We start from the raw sequence: 20127 nt of genomic DNA, 5'->3' as shown, positions 1-20127 counted from the left end.
GTCAAAATGGATTCATGGAGAACAGTCCATGTTCAATGACCATGCTGTCATTTCTGAGCAACATTAAAAGTCTGGTTTATTAAGGTGACTGTGCTGTTGTGATATATATGTGGATTCCCGTAGGGAGTGCGCCCAACTACCACACAACATTCAAATTGAGAAAGTAGCTCTCTAAACACTCAACATGGCTCCAAAATGGGCTGACTGATTCTCCTCAAAATATGATCTTCAATGGGGAATCAGCATCCACTGGGGTGTTGCTGGTGGGCCCCGCAAAGATCTATTTTCGGCCTCAGGTTATTCTGTATCTGTATCGATGATCTGGAAATTCATGTAAACTTGTTGCTGGCAAAGTCTGCAGAGAACACAAAGATTGCTAGGGTGGAGGATGTCTCCAAGCTACAGAGCTATCCAGGGCCGGATTTAGCCAGTGCGGGGCCGATTCGTGGGGCACGTACTCTCCGGGCGGCACTTCCGATTCCGCGCTCTGGTGGTGGTAGCGGGGCCACGGGGTTGCGGGGCTCCGACCGAAGGAGCGGGGATGCAGGGTTGCGGGGCTCCGGCCAGGGGAGCGGGGTTGCAGTGCTGCTGCGGGGAGAGCGGGATTGCAGGGCTCCAGCTGGGGGAGCGGGACCGCGGGGTTGCGGGGCTCTGGCCAGGGGAGCGGGGCTGTGGGGTCCTGGGTCTCTGGCCGGGGGAGCAGGGCCAAAAGGCAAAATCTGACATTAACATTGTTTCAGTCTGTGTGTTACTTGACATCGTGCATTCAGTGTCACCACAGAAGGGAAGGGCTCTGCATAGACGGAAATTTGCCTGGGCATCAGTAAAAATGTTCAGTAAAATTTGCGTTAAAAATTAAACCTGGCGCTTTGTCATCTTGTGTCATCATTTTTATTTCTTAGTTTTCAGCTATTTAAGTGAACTCTAAAACTTTCATACTGACTGTTTCCTATCTGACATTGTATCTCTCTAATCTCCTTCAGAACCATCACTGACTTTTTTCCATTTTAATACTATCCCATAGTATCAGAGACTGTGAGAAAAATAGCAAATAAAGGTACATGACTATCTTTCTATCTCTCTAGAGAAAGTTAAATATACATGCGTCTGTCTCACATAGAGAGCTGTGATGTATTCCCTGCAGCCAGGGCCAGCTTTAGGAAGTGCGGAGCTCAATTTGAACAGTTTTGACAGCCCCCGGCAGGGATGACAAAAAAAAAACATGTAAAAAAACATGTGGGGCTTGTACTCACTGGGTGGTGCTCCGAGTCTTCGGCGGCACTTCAGCAATGGTCCTTCACTCGCTCCAGGTCCTCGGTGGTACTGAAGGACACGCTGCCGAAGACCCAGAGCAAGCGAAGGACCCACTGCCGAAGTGCCGTCGAAGACCAACAACGAGCAAAGAACCCGCCACTGAAGACCCAGAGCGTTGCCAGGTGAGTAAAAATTAAAAAGGCGCCTCTAGCTGGGGAAGGGATTCTCACCGGGCCTGGGGCCCTCTTAGGTGCAGAGCCCGATTCGGGGGAATTGGTGGAATAAGCCTAAAGCCGGCCCTGGAGCTACCTGGGTCACCTGGTGAGTTGGGCTCAATTAGAACTGCATGTGAATCCAGCCAAATTCATGATCAAACATAGAGGAAAAAGGGACGACATTCACATTGGCAGGATGGGAGCTGTGTCCTGGAGAGCAGGGACTCTGAAAAGGAACATGGTGGAACCCATCCAAACAGGAGATTTCAATGGAATGCTGGAGCTAAGCAGGCAGATACCATCCTTGGATGCATAAACCAGAGGATATTCAGTAGTAGCAAGGAGGTGGGGTCTCTGATAGGTTCGGTCACAGAGATCTCCTTGGGATTGGCACCTGATGTGCTGAAATTACCTCAGAGCCTGTTTTCTTTGCCAGCTTGGGACTCCAGAACCCTGCCTTGTGGATTCAGACATGCTAGCCTGCTGCAACAAAAACACAGGGTCTGGGCCGCGCCCCCAGAGCTGCAGACTTTAACTAAAAACAGCTCAGCAGAATGCTCTAAACACGTTAATGTTGCAGGAATGGAGGCAGCCTTCTTTTGCGTACTTCCAAGACACCAGGGCCTGTCATCATCGATAAACTTGCACAATGACACATTGTAATAAGGTACAAAAACGTTCTTGAAGAGCTCGTCGGGGTCTGTCACTATACTGGTGTCAGTCAAGTTTGTTCATAGGTTTTACAATAGAATACAAAGTATAAGACACTTAATTGACTATATTTAAATTCAGGTGCATGAGATTCAAAGTCAAATTGCTATAATATGACAGAAACATTTAGAACATAACTTCATTTGTTTGCCAATACCTCTATGTTAGTAGCATCCAGCACTCCCAATTTCTAATCCTGTTCCACCCAAAGCAGTTCAATACATCTACTGGGAGCCTTTTCTTTAGGCCCAGGGGGAGGCCCAGAAGCATGAACTGGCTGTAATGGGCCTTTACTGTATAATGGGCACTGGGGGCAGCAGAGGGTGGGGGTGGGGAAGAGGTAGCTGTACTGTATAATGGGCACTAGGGGGCAGCAGAGGGTCGGGGTGGGGAAGGGGCAGCTTATCGTACCAGCTCCCTCCCTTTGAACTGCTCTGTGCTACTGGCATCAAAAGAGCAGCTTGTGCCCTGCAGTGTCACCTCCTGAGTCCCTTCCCGGTGACCATTTGGCTAACTCCATTTGGTGGTGGTGCCAGGTTGAGGGGAATCAAGATGGAACCTACATTTGATCAGCTGATTCACCAAAGTTTGGTGGTGACCTCCAAAGATACGGTAGGGGTCCCAACAAGGGTGGAGTGCATGGAGTCCATTCTAAGAGCTGTTACCACTAAATACAGAACAAAATTGAAAAGCTGATAATCTCTTGTATGTGTACATTGTTCACTACTCCCATAATAAACAAAACCGATGATGCTAAATTAAACTAATCTGGTGTGAATCATTTTAGGATAGCTGGGACCCTGCATGTGCAGCCGGGCGCAGGTCTGGCAGCTGGGACCCCGCCTTCAGGGCCTTTAGTGGTACCCTGGGGCGGGGCCAAGAGCCGGGACCCCGCATAAAACCTGGGGGTGCTGCAGCACCCCCCACACACCAGTTCTTCCCACGCCTATCCATAAGATCCCAGCTGTGGTTTCTCCAGAACCATAATGATACTATCTCCTTTGTGATCTGGGATCAATGGTTCTGGGATTGAGGAACCCATGGCTGAATTGATACCAAGGGATGTGGAATAATGATAAAACAACCCTAATCTAACCTAATTTTAATGAATAGACCAAAAAAAAACACTTAAGGGAAGATATGTTACATGGAATTGCGTGACACTTCTCTGAAGGCTTTCTTTAACATTTCCATGTGTATTTATTCCACACAAATAATCCAGTACTCTCTAAATGCTAATGGCTCAAATGTAAGGTCCACAGGCAAAGAAACACAATAGAATGAGACCTCGACAATTGGAAAACAATGAGCGATTCAATTAATTGATCTTTGATTATTAGCAAGTAAATATGCCCAATGGTCTGTGATGGCGTGTTAGATGGGGTGGGATCTGAGTTACTACAGAAAATTCTTTCCTGGATGCTGTCTGGTGAGACTTGCCCACATGTTCAGGGTTTAGCTGATCACCATATCTGGGGTCGGGAAGGAATTTTCCTCAAGGGAAGATTGGCAGAGACCCTGGAGATTTTTCACCTTCCTCTGCAGCGTGGGGCACAGGTCAATTGCTGGACGATTCTCTGCAGCTTGACGTCTTTAAACCATGATTTGAGGACTTCAATAACTCAGACATAGATTAGGGGTTTGTTACAGGAGTGGGTGGGTGAGATTCTGTGCCCTGCGTTGTGCAGGAGGTCAGACTAGATGATCATAATGGTCCCTTCTGACCTTAAAGTCTATGAGTCTATAAAACATGAAAATTAAACTTTTCATCATTTATAATGACAGCGTAAGGGATCCTTTCTAGGATGGCCACATTTTGCATGTTTCAATTTAATAACGATTCGTTATTGTCAAATAACAGGGTCAAATGAAATTGTTTAACCAAAGATTATCCATCAGAGATTAGCACAGTGCTATACAGAATAGAGCATTGCCCATGTTGGTGTAACTGGCCTCCATGTCTCTCTCTCCTCTGTAACTGATGGGATGCAGCATTTTGCACTACCCGGACCAATTTTCAAGCCCTCTGTCTTTCATACCATGTGAGACAAAGAAACTCCTTTATGGAGGGCAAAATCTTTTCCCATGTTTAATTTTACCATCTCTTCTGTTTTTCTAATTGCTGATGGAATTTCTTTTATGCTTCTCAGTTTAGCTGACTGGTGAGTGGAAAGGAATCTCTAACCCAGTCATCATCACAAACATCTGTGACAACCCACAGTTCTCAATGAGTTAAAACATCTTTCAGTGGATCATTATTTCCTCCATGACAGAACTCATCTGCAATAACAAATATCCCTCATTAAGCACCCAGTTTTCTTTATAACATACTTTTGTAAATACTTGCATTAGTTGAGAGAACTTTTCACTTGATGATTACCTGTTCTGTTCATTCCCTCTGAAGCACCTGGCATTGGCTGCTATTGCAAGACAGGATACTGGGCTAGATGGACCTGTGGTCTAACCCAGTATTCCCATTCTTATGTTCTGGACACCTGGACCATATTACCAAAGTCAGGATAAAAAACAAGGTTAAAGATTACACATATTCCATTAGTGAGTTGTTTTTCCTTCACCCATTAGTGCCAATTCAATGATGTGGTTGGTTGCACATGATCAGAGCTAAGCTATCTCTGGTGGTCTCCCAGGCCATCTCAAATGAAGATGCAGGGTTGGGTGCAGGTGTTGAGGGCTTCTTGGTGGCTCTATCTTATTCTTCACCAGTGACCAGTGGAGGAGAGCTGACCAGGTGGAAGGCAAGGACCGAGAGTAGGCTGCATTATAGCAAAGGAAAGCACAGTTAATCCTTCAGAAGAATTCATGCTGAATTAGTGGGCACCTGCTTTGAACTGTTCCTCCAACTTTCTCTAACTTGGCTGGGAGTTGGAAGCCACGACTACCCTCAGGCACATCCAGACGTTCTGGCTGAACTTCGGTGTATTAATTAAGTCCTCCCTGTAATCCAGTGCATATAAAAAACTGGAGCATATTTCAGTTTATTAATTAAGCACCTCCCTAATCTCCCATGCATCTCAAAGACTTTGAGTACATTTTAGTGTATTAATTAACCCCCCTTCCAACCCTCCAGAATCATTATTTTCCCCATATGCAGCACTATCTATTTTTTCCAGCACAGAGTGTCCTTCAAGACCTGTATGACCTGCTTGTTCCTCAGCGAGTAGATGAAGGGGTTGAGCATGGGAGTGATGACCGTGTTGAGGATGGCCACCCCTTTGGTGATGTCCAGTCCATCACGCTGCTTTGGACGGACATACATGAAGATGCAGCTGCCATAGACGATGCTCAGGACAATGATGTGTGAGGAGCAGGTGGAGAAGGCCTTACGTCGGTCTTTGGCTGAGGGGATGCAGATGACGGTAGCAACAATGTAGGAATAGGAGATCGCGGTGATGGCCAAAGAACCCAGCAAAACAACAGCTGCAACCAGGAAGTCCATTGATTCCACCAGGTGTGTGTTGGAGCAGGAGAGGCTGAGGAGGGGCCCCACGTCACAGAAGAAATGGTTGAGGATGTTGGGGCCGCAGAAGGAGAGTCGGGAGATCATCATGATGAGGCCAATGATGAAGAAGAAGCCACCAAACCAAGAAGTAAGCACCATGAAGGTGCAGACCCTGCCGCTCATGATGGCCATGTAGTGCAGCGGGTAACAGATGGCCACGTAGCGATCCACAGACATAGCTGCAAGGTGAAGGAACTCAGAGACTCCCAGGGAGTGGTAGAAGAAGGCCTGGGCGATGCAGCCGGCAAAGGAGATGGTCTTGTCCTCTGAGAGGAAATTGGCCAGCATCTTGGGGATGATGACGCTGGTGAAACAGATCTCAAGGAAGGAGAAGCTCCTGAGGAAGAAGTACATGGGGGTGTGGAGGCGGTGGTCAGCCCAGGTGATGGCGATGATCACCACATTACCAGCAAGTGTCAGGAGGTAAATCATCAGATGCACCAGGAAGAGCAGGAAACCTAGGTGATGAAGGTGAGGGAACCCCAGCAGGACAAATTCTCTCACGGCGCTCTGGTTGACTAGCACCATACCTTGTTGCCTTCCAGGAAAGAAGGGAGAGAGAGCCATCAACATCAGCTGTACTAAACTTTGAGATGGTACACAATGGGAGAGGGGCTGGAATGTGGGCCCTGGACACCATGAGATTTTGATATCTCTGTAACTCAGTTACTCCCCAATCTAAAAAAATTGGGATAATGGTAATTTACTTCCAGTTGTGAGGTATGGGGAGGGCAATATGGACCAATGAGTGGTTGTGTCACCACTTACCTTGCCAACTGCATGCCTCATGATGCTGTGCTGCTGTAGCTCCCAGCCTGGGATACTTACAACCAGCCTACCAGTATGCAGGTCACACCTTGAGTGTCTGTGCTTAGACCCAGGGCCGGCTCCAGACTCCAGCGATAAGGTGTGTTTGTTCCACTAAAGACACAAAAGCACATCACAGCTTATTAACATAACTGGGGTAAATGCACCCTTCCATTTAAACACGGCTCTGAGTTGGTTTATAGTAACAGCAAAACAAGTTCATCAACAAAGGAAGATGGAATTTTAAGTGAATTCAAGAATAAGAGGTAAAGTTAGAAAGGGTTACCAGGAAATAAAAGTGAAAACAGGCATCTAAAAATCTAAAACTTAACTTAGCAAGGTACAGGCTGTATTCAATGTGGTTTCTCTCACCAATCATTCTTCTTCCCAGCCATGGCTGACATTCCCTCAGCGAAGACCTTCCAAAGATGTACAATGAGCATGTCTGTAAGATGATGAGTTTATATTTATATTTTTTTCCTTTATTTTAAAAGAGTATATATTTCCACAGGAATGACCAGGTCAGGTTCCATCATCTGATATAATAATAATGTACCATTGCTGTTGGATAGATAGATAGATAGATAGATAGATAGATAGATAGATAGATAGATAGATAGATAGATAGATAGATAGATAGATAGATAGATAGATAGATAGATGTGCATAGAGAAGTACAAAGACAGATTCAGTGATGGTACCATGCATGTTCTCACCACTTTCAGATGTCGACAGATAACTGAGGAATAATCTGTCATCCTACATTCCTAACAATCTAAATATATAAAAGGGAAATCACAATGTAACATATTGATAATTTAGCTTTGAACATATGCACACCCTAACTGATATATATTTTCCAAACACAAGTCCTACCTGCTAAAAAACCTATGATCTATTTCACACACACACACACACAAACACACACAATAAATAGATACTTTAAATAAAATGATCTATTTCACACAAACACAAATAAATAAATAAACTGATAACCTTGCTGGTGGGAGACTCATCTTCAAATATCATTCAGAAACAGGCATCTCACTAAAGCTCTTAACAAAATAAACTGAGAATTTTTTCAGTAGCTGACTTTACTCAGTTTGCTCCTTATTCTGTCCCAGAAAAGAAAAACACCTGGAACACTGGGGGATATATACCAGCTAGTACATCTCATGGAGAAATAATTGTTCTAAATGAAATGAAAACAGCTAACTTATCAGGAAGCTGAGACTGTAAAGTGGACCTCTTGGGGCTCATTAAGTGTAGAGTTGGCTTCTGACATGGTAAAATTTAATTTGCCAAGAACAATTTTTTCTAGCCTGCAAACTCTCCAAACTTTCTTTGTAATGAAGAAAGAAGAAGGGGTTGATGAAGACTGCAAGAGCTCTGGTGCAGATATTCCTCAGATTCATTTGGACCATTCACTTAAAGGGTGATTTATACCTATAAAAAGCTGGACCTCTGTCCAGCACTTATGAAATAAACATGCATTTGTGTCAATTTATTAGATAGATAGATAGATAGATAGATAGATAGATAGATAGATAGATAGATAGATAGATATTGGATTTTCTGAAAGTTCTGGGGACCTGGCCTCTGGAAATCAAGCACTTTTAAGGTATTTAAAGTTGGGATCCCCAAATCACTAGTTCCTCATGAATATCTTAGCCCAGTTTGGTTTCTAGGACCATGGGCCAGTCTCACTGGTATATTCTGACTGTTCCACTCTAGTTATAGAAATTAAGTGTGGAATTGATTTAGGTGTTTTCTGGCTACTTTATGTCAGCAGATCAGCCAGAACCCAATGTCCTGATTCCTGGAACATGTCAAAACATTTGCTTGGTTTTGAACCTCCCCAATTCCAGATTGAAACATCCTTGCAGCCCCTCTCTGATGGACTGAGTGAAAACCTCAGATCTGTGTCCCTTTGGGGAGATCAGAACAAGTTTAATACTGAAACATGGCAGCTAGCTTGTCTCAACAATCCCCACTCAACTCCATGTCTCAGTGCAACCTTGGAGACATTGCTGCCCCTCCATGCTAAGGGCATGAATTAAAATCTCCAGTCTGAATTCTGGGGAAACTGGGATCTGGATTTTGCCTCCTGAATCCATTTCTACTGAAAACCGAAGTGAGGAGATTACATTAAAACATTCAGATCTTCTTCTTCTTCCTCTCTCTCTTCCTCTTCTTCTCCTGATGGTCTGTGTTCACTCAAATCACCAGCAGAATACCTGAGCACAGAACTGAGATGTTAGAAATGGTCAGATTTTTTTAAGTCTTACTAAATATATTAAAGAATGAAAACCCAGAGTTCAGGTTGCTTTGAACTTTGGAGCTTGTGTTATTTCTAACTTGTGATTATTCAGATTGCAATTCAATGCATCATTGTTGGGAAGAAAATCTTGAAAAGGTGTACACAATATAGTGGCCTTTGCCTGAGTTTGCAGAGAGCCTGAACTGATCATTCCCAGATGGTGACATTTTGGTGTTTAATATTTTAAAAACTTCAGTTGTACCCCATGCTCTTCTCTCTCTCCTTACTAGGATTCCTTCATGCTCATGCATGGCTTTTGTCTTTTTAAACTTTATTTTTTAATTGAAACACATATGTAAATATGGGTTCTCTATAGTAAGATTTCCCTGTCTTTAAATAAAATTTCACTGTAAACCCCCTCAGTTGAGGATTTTTATATTCTACCCTGCCATCTAAAACTTTCTTTACAGTTTACAAGCAGAAAAATGTTTGTTTGATTATGTTGCGGGTTTTTTTGTAGGCGTCACTTTAAAATTAAGCTAATGCTATGATTTGAAAGGCTAGGGTAATGTATATTAAACATTTTTTATTTAGCTATATCTTTACAAAATATTGATTCAATTGTAAAGACAGGTCTTTTTGTTATGTTACAGGATTTTTCATCTCAGTCAAAAAAGACCTATGCTGGTTTTTTATTCATGTTCAACTTTTAAAAGTTTGTTTGTTAAATCTTGATTTGGTTTAACAGCATTTAGGTTTTTATAAAGTTACGGGGAAAAAAATGTGGGGGAGAAGTAGCCTGCACATGTCCTGTAAAAATGTTATCAACTGTTTTATAGAAGCTGGTTTCTCTTTTAAATTAACCTCTGTGTGTGTGTTTTGCATGAAGTGTGTAATTCTAAATCTTTCTTTAGTGTTTACAATGAATACGGGTTTAGAGCTGTTTTCCTTTAGGTAAAACTTTAAAAACCAACCTTACACTAATTTTTTTCAGGCTGTCATATTTCTACATAAACTTGCATTAGGTACCGTGTTTGGCTTTCATTCCTTTGTTTCCAGAGAGGCATTTATGAAATAAGGTAGCGGTCTATAGCCAAGCCTTGTGGCACACTATGATTGGTTCAGGGAAATGCAATTCTACCACATGTCTAAACAATATCTTCTGATTGGCTCAGGCAAGAGGCCGGGCTTGTCCAAGGCTGACTGTGCTGACTGTGCTTAACAGGTGGGGGAACTTGATGGGGCCAGCAGCGAAGGGGGACACGCTAATGGACACTAGGTAGCTCCTCCCCCTGGCAGTCTCTGGCACTCATTGGCCAGCTAGGGACGAGGGTGCAGATTGGCCAGCATGTCCCAGCTCCAAAGATTTAACCCAGAGTGGGGGCCACCTGGACCCTCTTAATGTTGTTCCAGCAGCCCCACCCTTCCCATCGTGAGCTAGGAATGGGAACCTGGCTGGGCAGATGCTGCAGGTCTAGTCCATTGCCCATTTGGAGGTTAGAAATGTATTTTTTCTCCCATTTGGTGGAGGACCAGTGAGTTTTCTGCCTTCCTCACAGCTAGGGTGACAAGATGGAAAGTGTGAAAAATCGGGGCAGAGGGTGGGGGGAAATAGGCACCTATATATGACAAAGCCCCTGTTATAAACATACAGCTAAGGGTAGCATAAAATCCCTCTTTACCCTATAAAGGGTTAATTTCTCTTTACCCTGTAAAGGGTTAAGAAGCTCAGATAACCTGGGTGGCACCTGACCAAAAGGACCAATAAGGGGAGAAGATACTTTCAAATCTGTGGGGGAAAGTTTTTTTGACCTGTGTCTCCTGGAGTCAACAAGGGAACAAGGCAGGAAAAATACATCTTCCTAAAACATATCGAAATTAAGCATCTAATATTGCAGAAATAGTGACTAATAGAAAGAAATGCATTAGATTGTCCTTTGTTTTAGCTTGTGAATTTTCCCTGTGCTAAGGGAGAGGTTTATCCCTGTTTTTGTAATTTTAAAGTTTTGCCTAGAGGGGAAATCCTCTGTGGTTTTGAATCTTCTGTTATTCTGTAAAGTACTTACCATCCTGATTTTACAGAGGTGATTCCTTTACCTTTTCTTTAATTAACATTCTTCTTTTAAGAACTCAATTGATTTTTCATTGTTCTTATGATCCAAGGGTTTCGGTCTGTGTTCCAGATGTTTTCTTTCTTTTTGTTTTTAATAAAATTTCCCTTTTTTTAAGAACAGGGTTGGACTTTTGTGTCCGAAGAGGTTTGTGCACGTTATTTAATTATCTGGTGGCAACAGCTGATTTCCTTTGGTTTCTTTCTCAGCTCTTCCCCGTACTCGGAGGTGAAAGGGCTTGAGGGTACCCCACAGGGAAGAATTCCCAAGCGCCTTCCTGGATTCCCAGAGGGGTTTTGCACTTGGGTGATGGCAGCATTTACCAATCCAAGGTCAGAAAAAACATGTAACCTTGGGAGTTTAATACAAGCCTGGAGTGGCCAGTGTTAATTTTTAGAGTCCTTGGGGGCCCCCACCTTCTGCACTCAAAGTTCCAGAGTGGGGATTCAGCCTTGACTGTCTGTCTGTATTTATCTAACATGGCAAGTTTTGAAAATCAAACCCAATCAATTCCAAAATGTCAGGAAATGGTCCTAGTGCCTTGTATTCCTTTTTAGTTTCACCTTAACTGTCAATTTCCTGGTTTCCAGTGCTTTCTTTTGGGGTAATTACAAATTCCTTCTAATATAGTTTACTCTAAATTACTGATACACACTATCAGCCTTTACTGCATCTTAGTTTTGTGTGTAACTGGCAATACACTCAAGGTTGCACAGGTTATGTTGTCTTGGAATGACACAGAGTTTGAATCTCTTTAAATACAGACCTGTAACCAGGGTCCCCACAGACATTTTATTGTTTTTAAAAACTTTTAGGTCCTAATTCCCTGGTAACCCCTAGTTGCTTTGGGCTGCTCCTGGGTTGCTCCTGAGCAGGGCCGGCTCCAGGATTTTTGCTGCCCCAAGCAGTGCGTGCACACACACAAAAAAAGTCGCGATGGCGATCTGCAGCAGCTCTACCGCCGCCGCTTTATTCTTCGGCAGCAATTCGGCGGCAGGTCCTTCACTCCCAGAGGGACTGAGGGACCCGCCGCCAAAGAGCCAGATGTGCTGCCCCTCTCCATTGGCCGCCCCAAGCACCTGCTTGCTGAGCTGGTGCCTGGAGCCAGCCCTGCCTGCACCGTCAGACGAGGGGATAGGAGGGTCTATGTCCATTTCCCTCCTTAAAAACGCTCTGGCCTTTTAAAATTTCATTGCCCAAAACCTCCTGAGTCTTTTAGATCTTTCCCACTTCTTTTCTCAGCCCCATTTACGTTTTTAGGTTTCATGTTTAGTCACAGCCACCCTTCACCCTTCACTGCTTTCTCCAATTTTACAATCATCGCATGTGTCTCTGTTATTCTTTTGGTCTAAAGCCTCCCTTTCTTCCGGAGAAGGCTGTTTTTGAAATGCCTCAAGATGTAACTTTGAAAACTTTTTATCCATTAAACACCTAAGAGACGCACAAGTACGAAACAGCTCATTACAAACAGCAACTGATGCAACAAAGCCAGCAGGTGTGTTGTTATTTGTAGCAATGGCTCTTGGCTGATCAGAATCAGGGGGGTTGAATCTTTGGCCCTGCTCATGCCCAGCCCTAGACACTGCTGCTGTTACCGGTTTGTTTACCCTTCTTAAAGTTGGTTTCTTATGTGCAGTGGAGGCTTTGAGCTGTTCAGAATCGGAGGTTTTGGCCTCTTTGTGTCGCTTACCCATGTCCCCGGATAGTACAACTGCTACCGGGATGTGAGCCCTTTTTAATGATGGGTCGTTCTGTATAATAAAGGCTCTGGATGTTCTGAGCTCCTCAGAACCAGGGGAAATGGTTTCTTTGTTCCCACCCTTGGAAACTGCAGCTGCTTTAGACAAAGTTTACTTGGTCCTTTTCAAAGCCCTCCCCTCTGATCTTTCTTGTAGAATAACACTTGATAAATCTGCCAATATTCATAAGAAAGATGCTTTTAAAACATAAACCCGTGTGTGTTTTTCCTAACAATAGCAAGCAAAACTAGTTTTTAAACCCCTGCATATGTATATTTCAAAACCTTTACACATAATCAGCTGAAAAACAACTAATGTAAACAAGCGCAATTTCCGCTTCCACCACATGGGTGCAGCACAAGCAAACTTTTTCACAATAAAACCAAAGTGTAAAAAATACAGCAAACTAACCTAGTTTTTAACCAGGCATAGGAAAAAAATTGTACAATACTTCCAATAAACATAAATTTTAAAAATCAACCCATACCATTTTATTTATAAAAAACATACAGGGATTTTTCAGACTGTATTTCAAAACAATCTAAATGCATATAGGGGTCTGTGCAATGCATGTAACAACGGGGCCCTGATCTCAGTCAGGGTCTGTGCAGTGCCCAGCTAAATAGGGGCTGTCATAAATATAAAGGGAAGAGTAACAACCTTCCTGTATACAATACTATAAAATCCTATCTGGCCAGAGGCACAAAATCCTTTTACCTTTAAAGGGTTAAGAAGCTCAGGTAACCTGGCTGGCACCTGACCAAAAGGACCAATAAGGGGACAGGATACTTCAAATCTGGGGTGGATAGGAGACTTTGTTCTGTCTGTTCTGGGTGCTTGCCGGAGACAGATCAAGAAAGCAAGCAATCAAAATCCATTAGTATTAGTAAGTACTAGCAAGGGAATGCATTAGCTTACTTTTATTTTGGCTTGTGATTTTCTCTATGCTGAGAGGGAGGTGTATTCCTGGTTTTCTTTTTGTAATTTTAAAGTTTTGCCCAGAGGGAAATCCTCTGTGTTTTGAATCTGATTGCCCTTTGAGATTATCTTCCATTCTAGAGAGGAACGTGTAGGGAAAGTGAATTTCGATCTCATCACTGAGTATTCATGGCAGAACACTGCTTCTGGGAGCTACACTCATCCAATCAGAGAAGAGAAACAGATGGCCAGTGGCCTATGTGACTGGGAAATCTACAAATCTATTAATATGTAACGCACAGTCTTTCCATCTGTCTGGATCCTAGCACAGGGGCCATTACGACCTGAACTAAAAGATTTTCAACCTAGGTTGTAGTGCTCTCATCGATGTCTAGGTGGTCATGCCACCACCACAGGGTGGCAGAGCCCCACACTGTGTGGGGGTGGCATACAAATATAGACCAGTGTTGTGACAAAGTGGGAATGTTCTTGATGTGTTATTTGAATACTGAGTGGGGAGTATTGACCTGGGAAGGTTGCAGGGGAGTTTGGCTGGGACTGCCGGCATTGGGGAAGGGAGGACACCTGAGCATGTAACATGAGAACCCAGGAGGGGGGTTGGAGAGGAGCAGGAGGAAAGCTGAGAGGCTGGAGGGAGTTTCAGTTTGGGAGCTGGCTGGGAAATGGAGAGGGCCACCCCGATCAACAGGGCTGTGGCCTCTCGGGGCCTCCAGATGGACCTAACTAAAGGGGGGTCCTGTTGTCTGTATCAGCAAGCCCTGTTTTGGACTGTGTTCCTGTTGTCTAAATAAACCTTCTGTTTTACTGGCTGGCTGAGAGTCACAGTGAATTGCAGGAAGTGGGGGGGTGCAGGGCCCTGACTCCCCCACATTCTGTGACAAGTGTACATGACAGAGAAACTGGAATGTGACATTTTCAGGCAATTCAGATACATTTCTGAATGGAAGCTAACTATAATAGAAAAAAGGTTTAAAATGTAAAATGGTTAAAATTGAAACAAAATGTTTTGAAATGTCTGATACATTTTAATCGACGTGAAGCAATAATTTCCCCCAGATTTTTGGCTGGAGAAAAATTTCAAGATTTCGCCTGATGGTGAAATTTGGTGAAATCTCTAAGATTTCTGTTGCACAGGAAAAACCAATTCCTACTGTGATAAGGATAAAACCTAGCTCTTGTGTAGTGCTTTCCATTCATGGGTCTCAAAGGACTTTATAAAGGGTGCATTATGGGTGCATTAGGTCAGTAGCATTATGCCCATTGTGCACATGGGGAAATGGAGGCCCAGAGCAATGCAGCAACTTGCCCAAGGTCATCCAGCAAGCCAGTAGCGGAGCTGGAATTAGAACCCAGGTCTCTTGCATATCTGTGCACTATCCATTAGGCCACACTGCCTCCCACACTCCAACAGTGTAAGTTAACTCCACCTGGCCAGTATAGCTGAGTGAGGACTGGGCTCAGACTAGTCCAACCCACCTGCTCTGGGCATTGTAATCAGCTTTTGGCTATTCCATGAATTTGACTATGTGTGTTGTTCCTTGAGTGAGATCATTCAAGCCAAACCAAACCAGTGAGACAAGGGTTGAGTTTCAGAGTGGGGCCTTTATTTTTAAATGTCTTGCACGTAAAAATATGAAAGTAAATGCTAAAGCACACCTAGTGCATGTGAAAAACAGATGAGCCACGTTTGCTTGTATTTGAATTATTTAACAGCTGCAGGCATCTTGAGCGGATTATTGGCAGTCTCTCGGATTTTCTTCCTGAACAGAAGAAAACTTCTATTTACATTCCAAAAACGTACTTGGCCATCGGAAGACATTTAATGATGAGTGGTCACCCTATGGCCATTGTTTAACTAGATATGGACAGAGTTTTAATCAGCCTTCATTTTAATTTCTCTTTGTTTTCCATTTCTGCTGTTCTGAAATTGAGAGAAGCCGGTTATGAGGTTGTGTTGTAGCTTTTCCCTTATAGATTACACGACTATTAGAAATCAAAAATCTGTAGTTCCTTGAGATGAAAGTTTTGAGACCTCTTGAGGTGAAAGGTTGGAGATCCTTTGAGATGAAGGTATTGAGACCTCTTGAAGTGGAGAATTGGAGAACCCTTGAGGTGAAGGGTTGGAGATCTCTTATGGTGAAGAGCTGGAGACCTCGTGAAATGGAGGACTGGAGATCTCAGACACTTCAGTTCTCACACCTGAGTTGTAAGACTTACACATTTGAACCCTGTGTCACATGTTTACACATACCTCAGGAAATCTCATCCAGCAGAGCTGTAGTGCTGCTATGAATCTGGCACTTTGCACTCAGAGCTCTCTCCCTCTCCCCACTCCCTTGGCATCCAGACACCATTCTCATGGGAGGGGAAGAGGGACCTTAAGAGCTCAACAATTCAAGATGGCTCCACTGCCATTTCCTCCTCTCCTCCTGTGAACAACAGGACAGGACAGCTCCTCTGCCTTGCCCTCCCTGGAGCACCAGCCTGGCAGAGGAGGGTGGGGAGCCCCTAGAGTCACCCTCCTGCACCTGGAATGGGGGAGGGGAACCCACTACAGCCCCCCTAGTGTGGGAGAGGAAGCCAAGAACTGCAGGGGGAGGCTGGAGGAGCAGAACTGCTGGGGATGCATGTCCTTCCTTATTTTCCACTTTGGTTTTTGTGCATTTAGTAGATTGCAGTTGCTGTGTAGTCATGGTTCGGTGTTATCACCGGTATATTAATCAGTTACCAGTCTTACTGTGTTGTCATATTAAAATACAGAAAAACTCACACCCTTGGACAACTTGAGTTTTCTGGTATCTCTTCAGATGGTGGACTGGAAGTCCCTTCAGGTAACAGTCTGGAGGTCTCTCGAGGTAACTGACTGGAGGTCACTGGAGGTGAAGTGCTGGCCATTCCTCCTTTGTCACCTGAGCCTTCTCTTGAAATGTTACAAACTCTAGCTATTATACCAGATACTGTTTCCTCGTTAATAGATTCCAAAAAATTTTCTGGGTCAGCTAAGCATTCATCATTTATGCGTTGCCAGATAGCCTCTTCTTTCTGTTTTAAAATATACTCACGAGCTCTTTGCTCTAGTAGATTCTTGATTTCAGCTTCATCCACTGTTATCTTTTGTCTGTAGCCCTTCTTGTAGCAGAACTTGCATACCAAACCGATATTGACAACAAGAGCCATGATAACGAGTCCAGAAATCTTTGAAAAAAATCAATATGTTAAAACCTGTTACTTACATTAGACTTTTTCTTTATAACTTGTTTATATCTCACCAGAAGGGTCTAGAGGACAAATCCTTTTATTTATATTTAGCTACAATGATCATCATAGACTTGAGGCCAGAAGAGACCATTACATTTGGCTTCCTTATCTGCATAAACAGGGGAATCTCGAATAGGAGTAGAGAGGTTATTATACCTCTGTATGTGGCAGTGGTGCGACCACTCCTGTTATCTTATGTCCAGTTCTGGTGCCCACAATTCAAGACAAATTTTGATAAATTGGAGAGGGTTCAGAGAAGAGCCATAAAAATGATTAAGGGATTGGAAAACATGCCTTATAGTGAGAGATTCCAAGAGCTCACTCTATTTAGCTGATCAAAGAGAAGATTGAGTGACTTGATCACACTTGTAAATACCAACCTGGGGAACAAATATTTCAGAATGGGCTCTTCAATCTAGCAGGCAAAAGCCTAACAAAATCCAAAGGCCAGAAATAGAAGACAGAGAAATTCAGACTGTAAAAAAGGCATTTTAACTCCCCTGGAATATGCAAACAGGAGGTGACAAAGAGGACCCACCCAGCTCCTCAAAGGTGCCTGAATACATTTAACAATCTCTTTACAGAGTTGTTTAGCTGCGTTGGTTCCAGGATATTAGAGAGAAAAGGTGGGTGGGGGAATATCTTTTATTGGACCAAGTTCTGCTAATGAAAGAGACAAGCTTTCGGGCTACACAGATCTGAAGAAGAGCTCAGTGTAAACTTGAAAGCTTGTCTCTCTCACCAACAGAAGTTGATCAAATAAAAGACATTACCTCATCCACCATGTCTCTTTGAGCATCTGGACCTACATTACTTCAAGGACTCAAACATATGGGATTGCCCCAGGAAATGAAAAACCACTAACTTCCCTTTAGTTATCGAGACATTTCCCATCCATACAGGAAAAGAAACTAGTGTAAAAGAATTCCATTCATTTTGTGACCCCAGTGAAACGAATCCAGATAATTGCACTCACTGTCTAGCTTCCACCTCTCAGACATGTTTTTTTGTAATGAGTAATCGTATGTATATTGTTTATTCTTTGCCTGAGTTCTACAATCAAGGAGGGGCATCCCTTTAGAAAGCTGAAGAAATAATGAAACCTAGGCTCACATGGTGTAGTACCTGGTGGCACATCCTGGCTTCCTCTAATTTTTTTAATAGAAAGAAAGCTGAAGAAATAATGAAACCTAGGCTCACATGGTGTAGTACCTGGTGGCACATCCTGGCTTCCTCTAATTTTTTTAATAGAAACTATTTTTCCTGCATAATATAAAACACAAGTGGCTAAATTCTGGAGCAACTCAAGAAACTGGCTGAATGAAAGCAACATTATTTCATCTCTCAAGGGAGGTGAATCTTACCTGGGAAATCTGATACCCTGTGATGTTCTCACTCAAGCAGTCAACATATCTTCCATCCAGAAGAAGGATCACTATCCACAAGACAGCAGGAAAAGAAGCCTTTAAGAAAATGCACCAGCAGCTACTAAACTCGTGCTTATCTGTAGAGTCACTATTGCCCTTTCCACATTTGTTGTAAGAGTAGTAGAATTCGTTTTCTCTTTGAGAAGGATGTAGACGTGCTGCCTGGAAAATTATGCCTAATATAAAAAAAGTCACAGCTGGCATAATGAAATGTAAAATGGCGTACGGACATCTCAAATGCAGCTCTTCTGGGCATTTAAACTCACATTCCAGTATCTTTTCAAGCACTACCAAAACAAGTGAGTATACCGACGTTGATATAAGACTAAAATGTTTTTTCCATATTTCAATGAAGTTTCTGCCAATTGCCATTTTCACCTCTGATGAGATTGTCCCCGGCCCAAAGGACATAGTGAAGTCTGAAGACTGAGTGAGTACATTCAGATATGTGAACGATTACGGACCGTGAGTAAGAATGAAAAGTGAAACTAGTGTTTTTTCCAGAATGGCTCATGTTCAGCTGTTCCACTGTGATACTTCCTTAAATAAGCAGTTGTTGGCTTGTGTATTGACAAACTGCATAGCTTCAATTTCCAAAGCAGTCAGATTTCTAACAATTCAACTAGGGGATCAGAAATTTAATTCTAGTTCTTCGCTACAATTTGTTCCTAACTTCTCAGTGGAGATCATTTTTTCTGCAATAAACAGATCATTCCTTTATAGATGTAAAATATGAGGTTTCTGAAACTTACGTTAAATCAATCAGTAAAGCATTATGTCTCAAAAGAAAGAAGATAACCTTAGCTAAAAGCCCATTATGGTTGAGTGGTGAATTGAATGCAGCAATAGAAAAAATGCAGCATATAACAAATGTAAAAAGGGGAAGTAAGCACAATCAATATAAATTAAAAAGTATGATGTGTAGAAGAAATCGGAAGAAATCCTAGCAAATATTTCTGTTCTGAATTTGGAAAGAAGTTGGATAATGTTTTTGTGAGGATGCTGAACTACTTTCCAGTCCTTTAGTAATGAAGGATGATGCTAAACATTATCTAATAGTGATAAATATTTTTAGATCAGCAGGCTTGGATAACTTGCACCCAAGAGTCCTAAAAGAGTTGGCTAAGGAGGTCTCTGGCTCAATGTTAATTTTTAATAAATCTTGGAATCCAAGGGAAATTCCAGAAGACTAGAAGGCTGCTAATATTGTGCCAATATTCAAATATGGAAAGTGAGATCACCTAGTTAAATAGGCTGGTTAGCCTAACATTGATCCCTGGAAAATTGATAAAGAATTAAATGATTGGAATATAATTAATGGCAGTGAGGATGGTTTTATAAAAATAGGTCTCTTTGATCTAGCAATTCAAATTCAAATAAGGAACCCATTTCCAGTGGATAACCATTGGATAACTCTTAAGGGAAGTGGTGAACTTTGCATCTCATGTGGCTTCCAATCCACACTGGCTGCCTTTCTGGGAAATGATTTAACCAAACACAAATCATGGGGCTCAATACAGGTAACTGGATGAAATCCTCTCTCCTGCCTCCCAGGAAAATATCGTAACCATTGGGCTAGTTTGGGGCTGACCTCATTCAGTTGTTCCTGTAGGCGCTTTTCCATTTGTATAAATAATTAAATAAGTAGCCAGGCAGTAATTGACTATATAGACCAGTGGTCAGGGCAGTCCCCTGTGAGGAGACAGCCCATGGCCAGGTCCCTGCTGTGTCAGCTGGTTAATTATTTATACACAGTGGAACAGATAGAAGAGGAGAGAGGTAGAGGTCACTTCCACAGCATACCATCTATCCTGGCGGTTAGTGCACTCAGCAGAAATGTAGGAGAGCCTCTTTGACTTGGCTGCTTTGTGCGGGTCTTCCAGGCA

At 42.9% G+C, this 20127-nt stretch overlaps 2 protein-coding genes across 2 annotated transcripts; both read right to left on the bottom strand.

Annotated features, from left to right (window-relative positions):
• Positions 1–5298: 5298 nt before the first annotated feature.
• On the bottom strand, positions 5299–6228 carry LOC120380700 (olfactory receptor 6M1-like). Its single transcript, XM_039498652.1, has one exon. It carries the CDS (start codon positions 6226–6228, stop codon positions 5299–5301), a length of 930 nt encoding a protein of 309 aa, XP_039354586.1.
• An 8929-nt stretch (positions 6229–15157) lies between these two features.
• LOC120380202 lies at positions 15158–18727 on the bottom strand. The gene is made up of 2 exons (XM_039497712.1): positions 18179–18727; positions 15158–16751 (listed from the first exon to the last, which is right to left on the bottom strand). The coding sequence occupies exons 1-2, from the start codon at positions 18650–18652 to the stop codon at positions 16323–16325; spliced, it is 903 nt and encodes a 300-aa protein (XP_039353646.1). The 5' UTR covers positions 18653–18727; the 3' UTR covers positions 15158–16322.
• Positions 18728–20127: the final 1400 nt, after the last annotated feature.

The sequence above is a fragment of the Mauremys reevesii genome, linkage group 13 (assembly GCF_016161935.1).
Source record: "Mauremys reevesii isolate NIE-2019 linkage group 13, ASM1616193v1, whole genome shotgun sequence".
NCBI lineage: Eukaryota > Metazoa > Chordata > Testudines > Geoemydidae > Mauremys > Mauremys reevesii.
Note: the sequence above shows the minus strand (reverse complement) of the source record. Positions and strands in the feature narration are given on the sequence as shown.

What these genes read in the sequence shown, in the direction of transcription:
- LOC120380202 (XM_039497712.1), bottom strand. Translation starts at nt 18,652, where the DNA reads ATGTCCTTTGGGCCGGGGACAATCTCATCAGAGGTGAAAATGGCAATT. An exon ending in CAGGGTATCAGATTTCCCAG is followed by an intron (nt 16,752 to 18,178) that starts GTAAGATTCACC and finishes TTTTTTTCAAAG; the next exon opens with ATTTCTGGACTCGTTATCAT.
- LOC120380700 (XM_039498652.1), bottom strand. Translation starts at nt 6,228, where the DNA reads ATGGTGCTAGTCAACCAGAGCGCCGTGAGAGAATTTGTCCTGCTGGGG.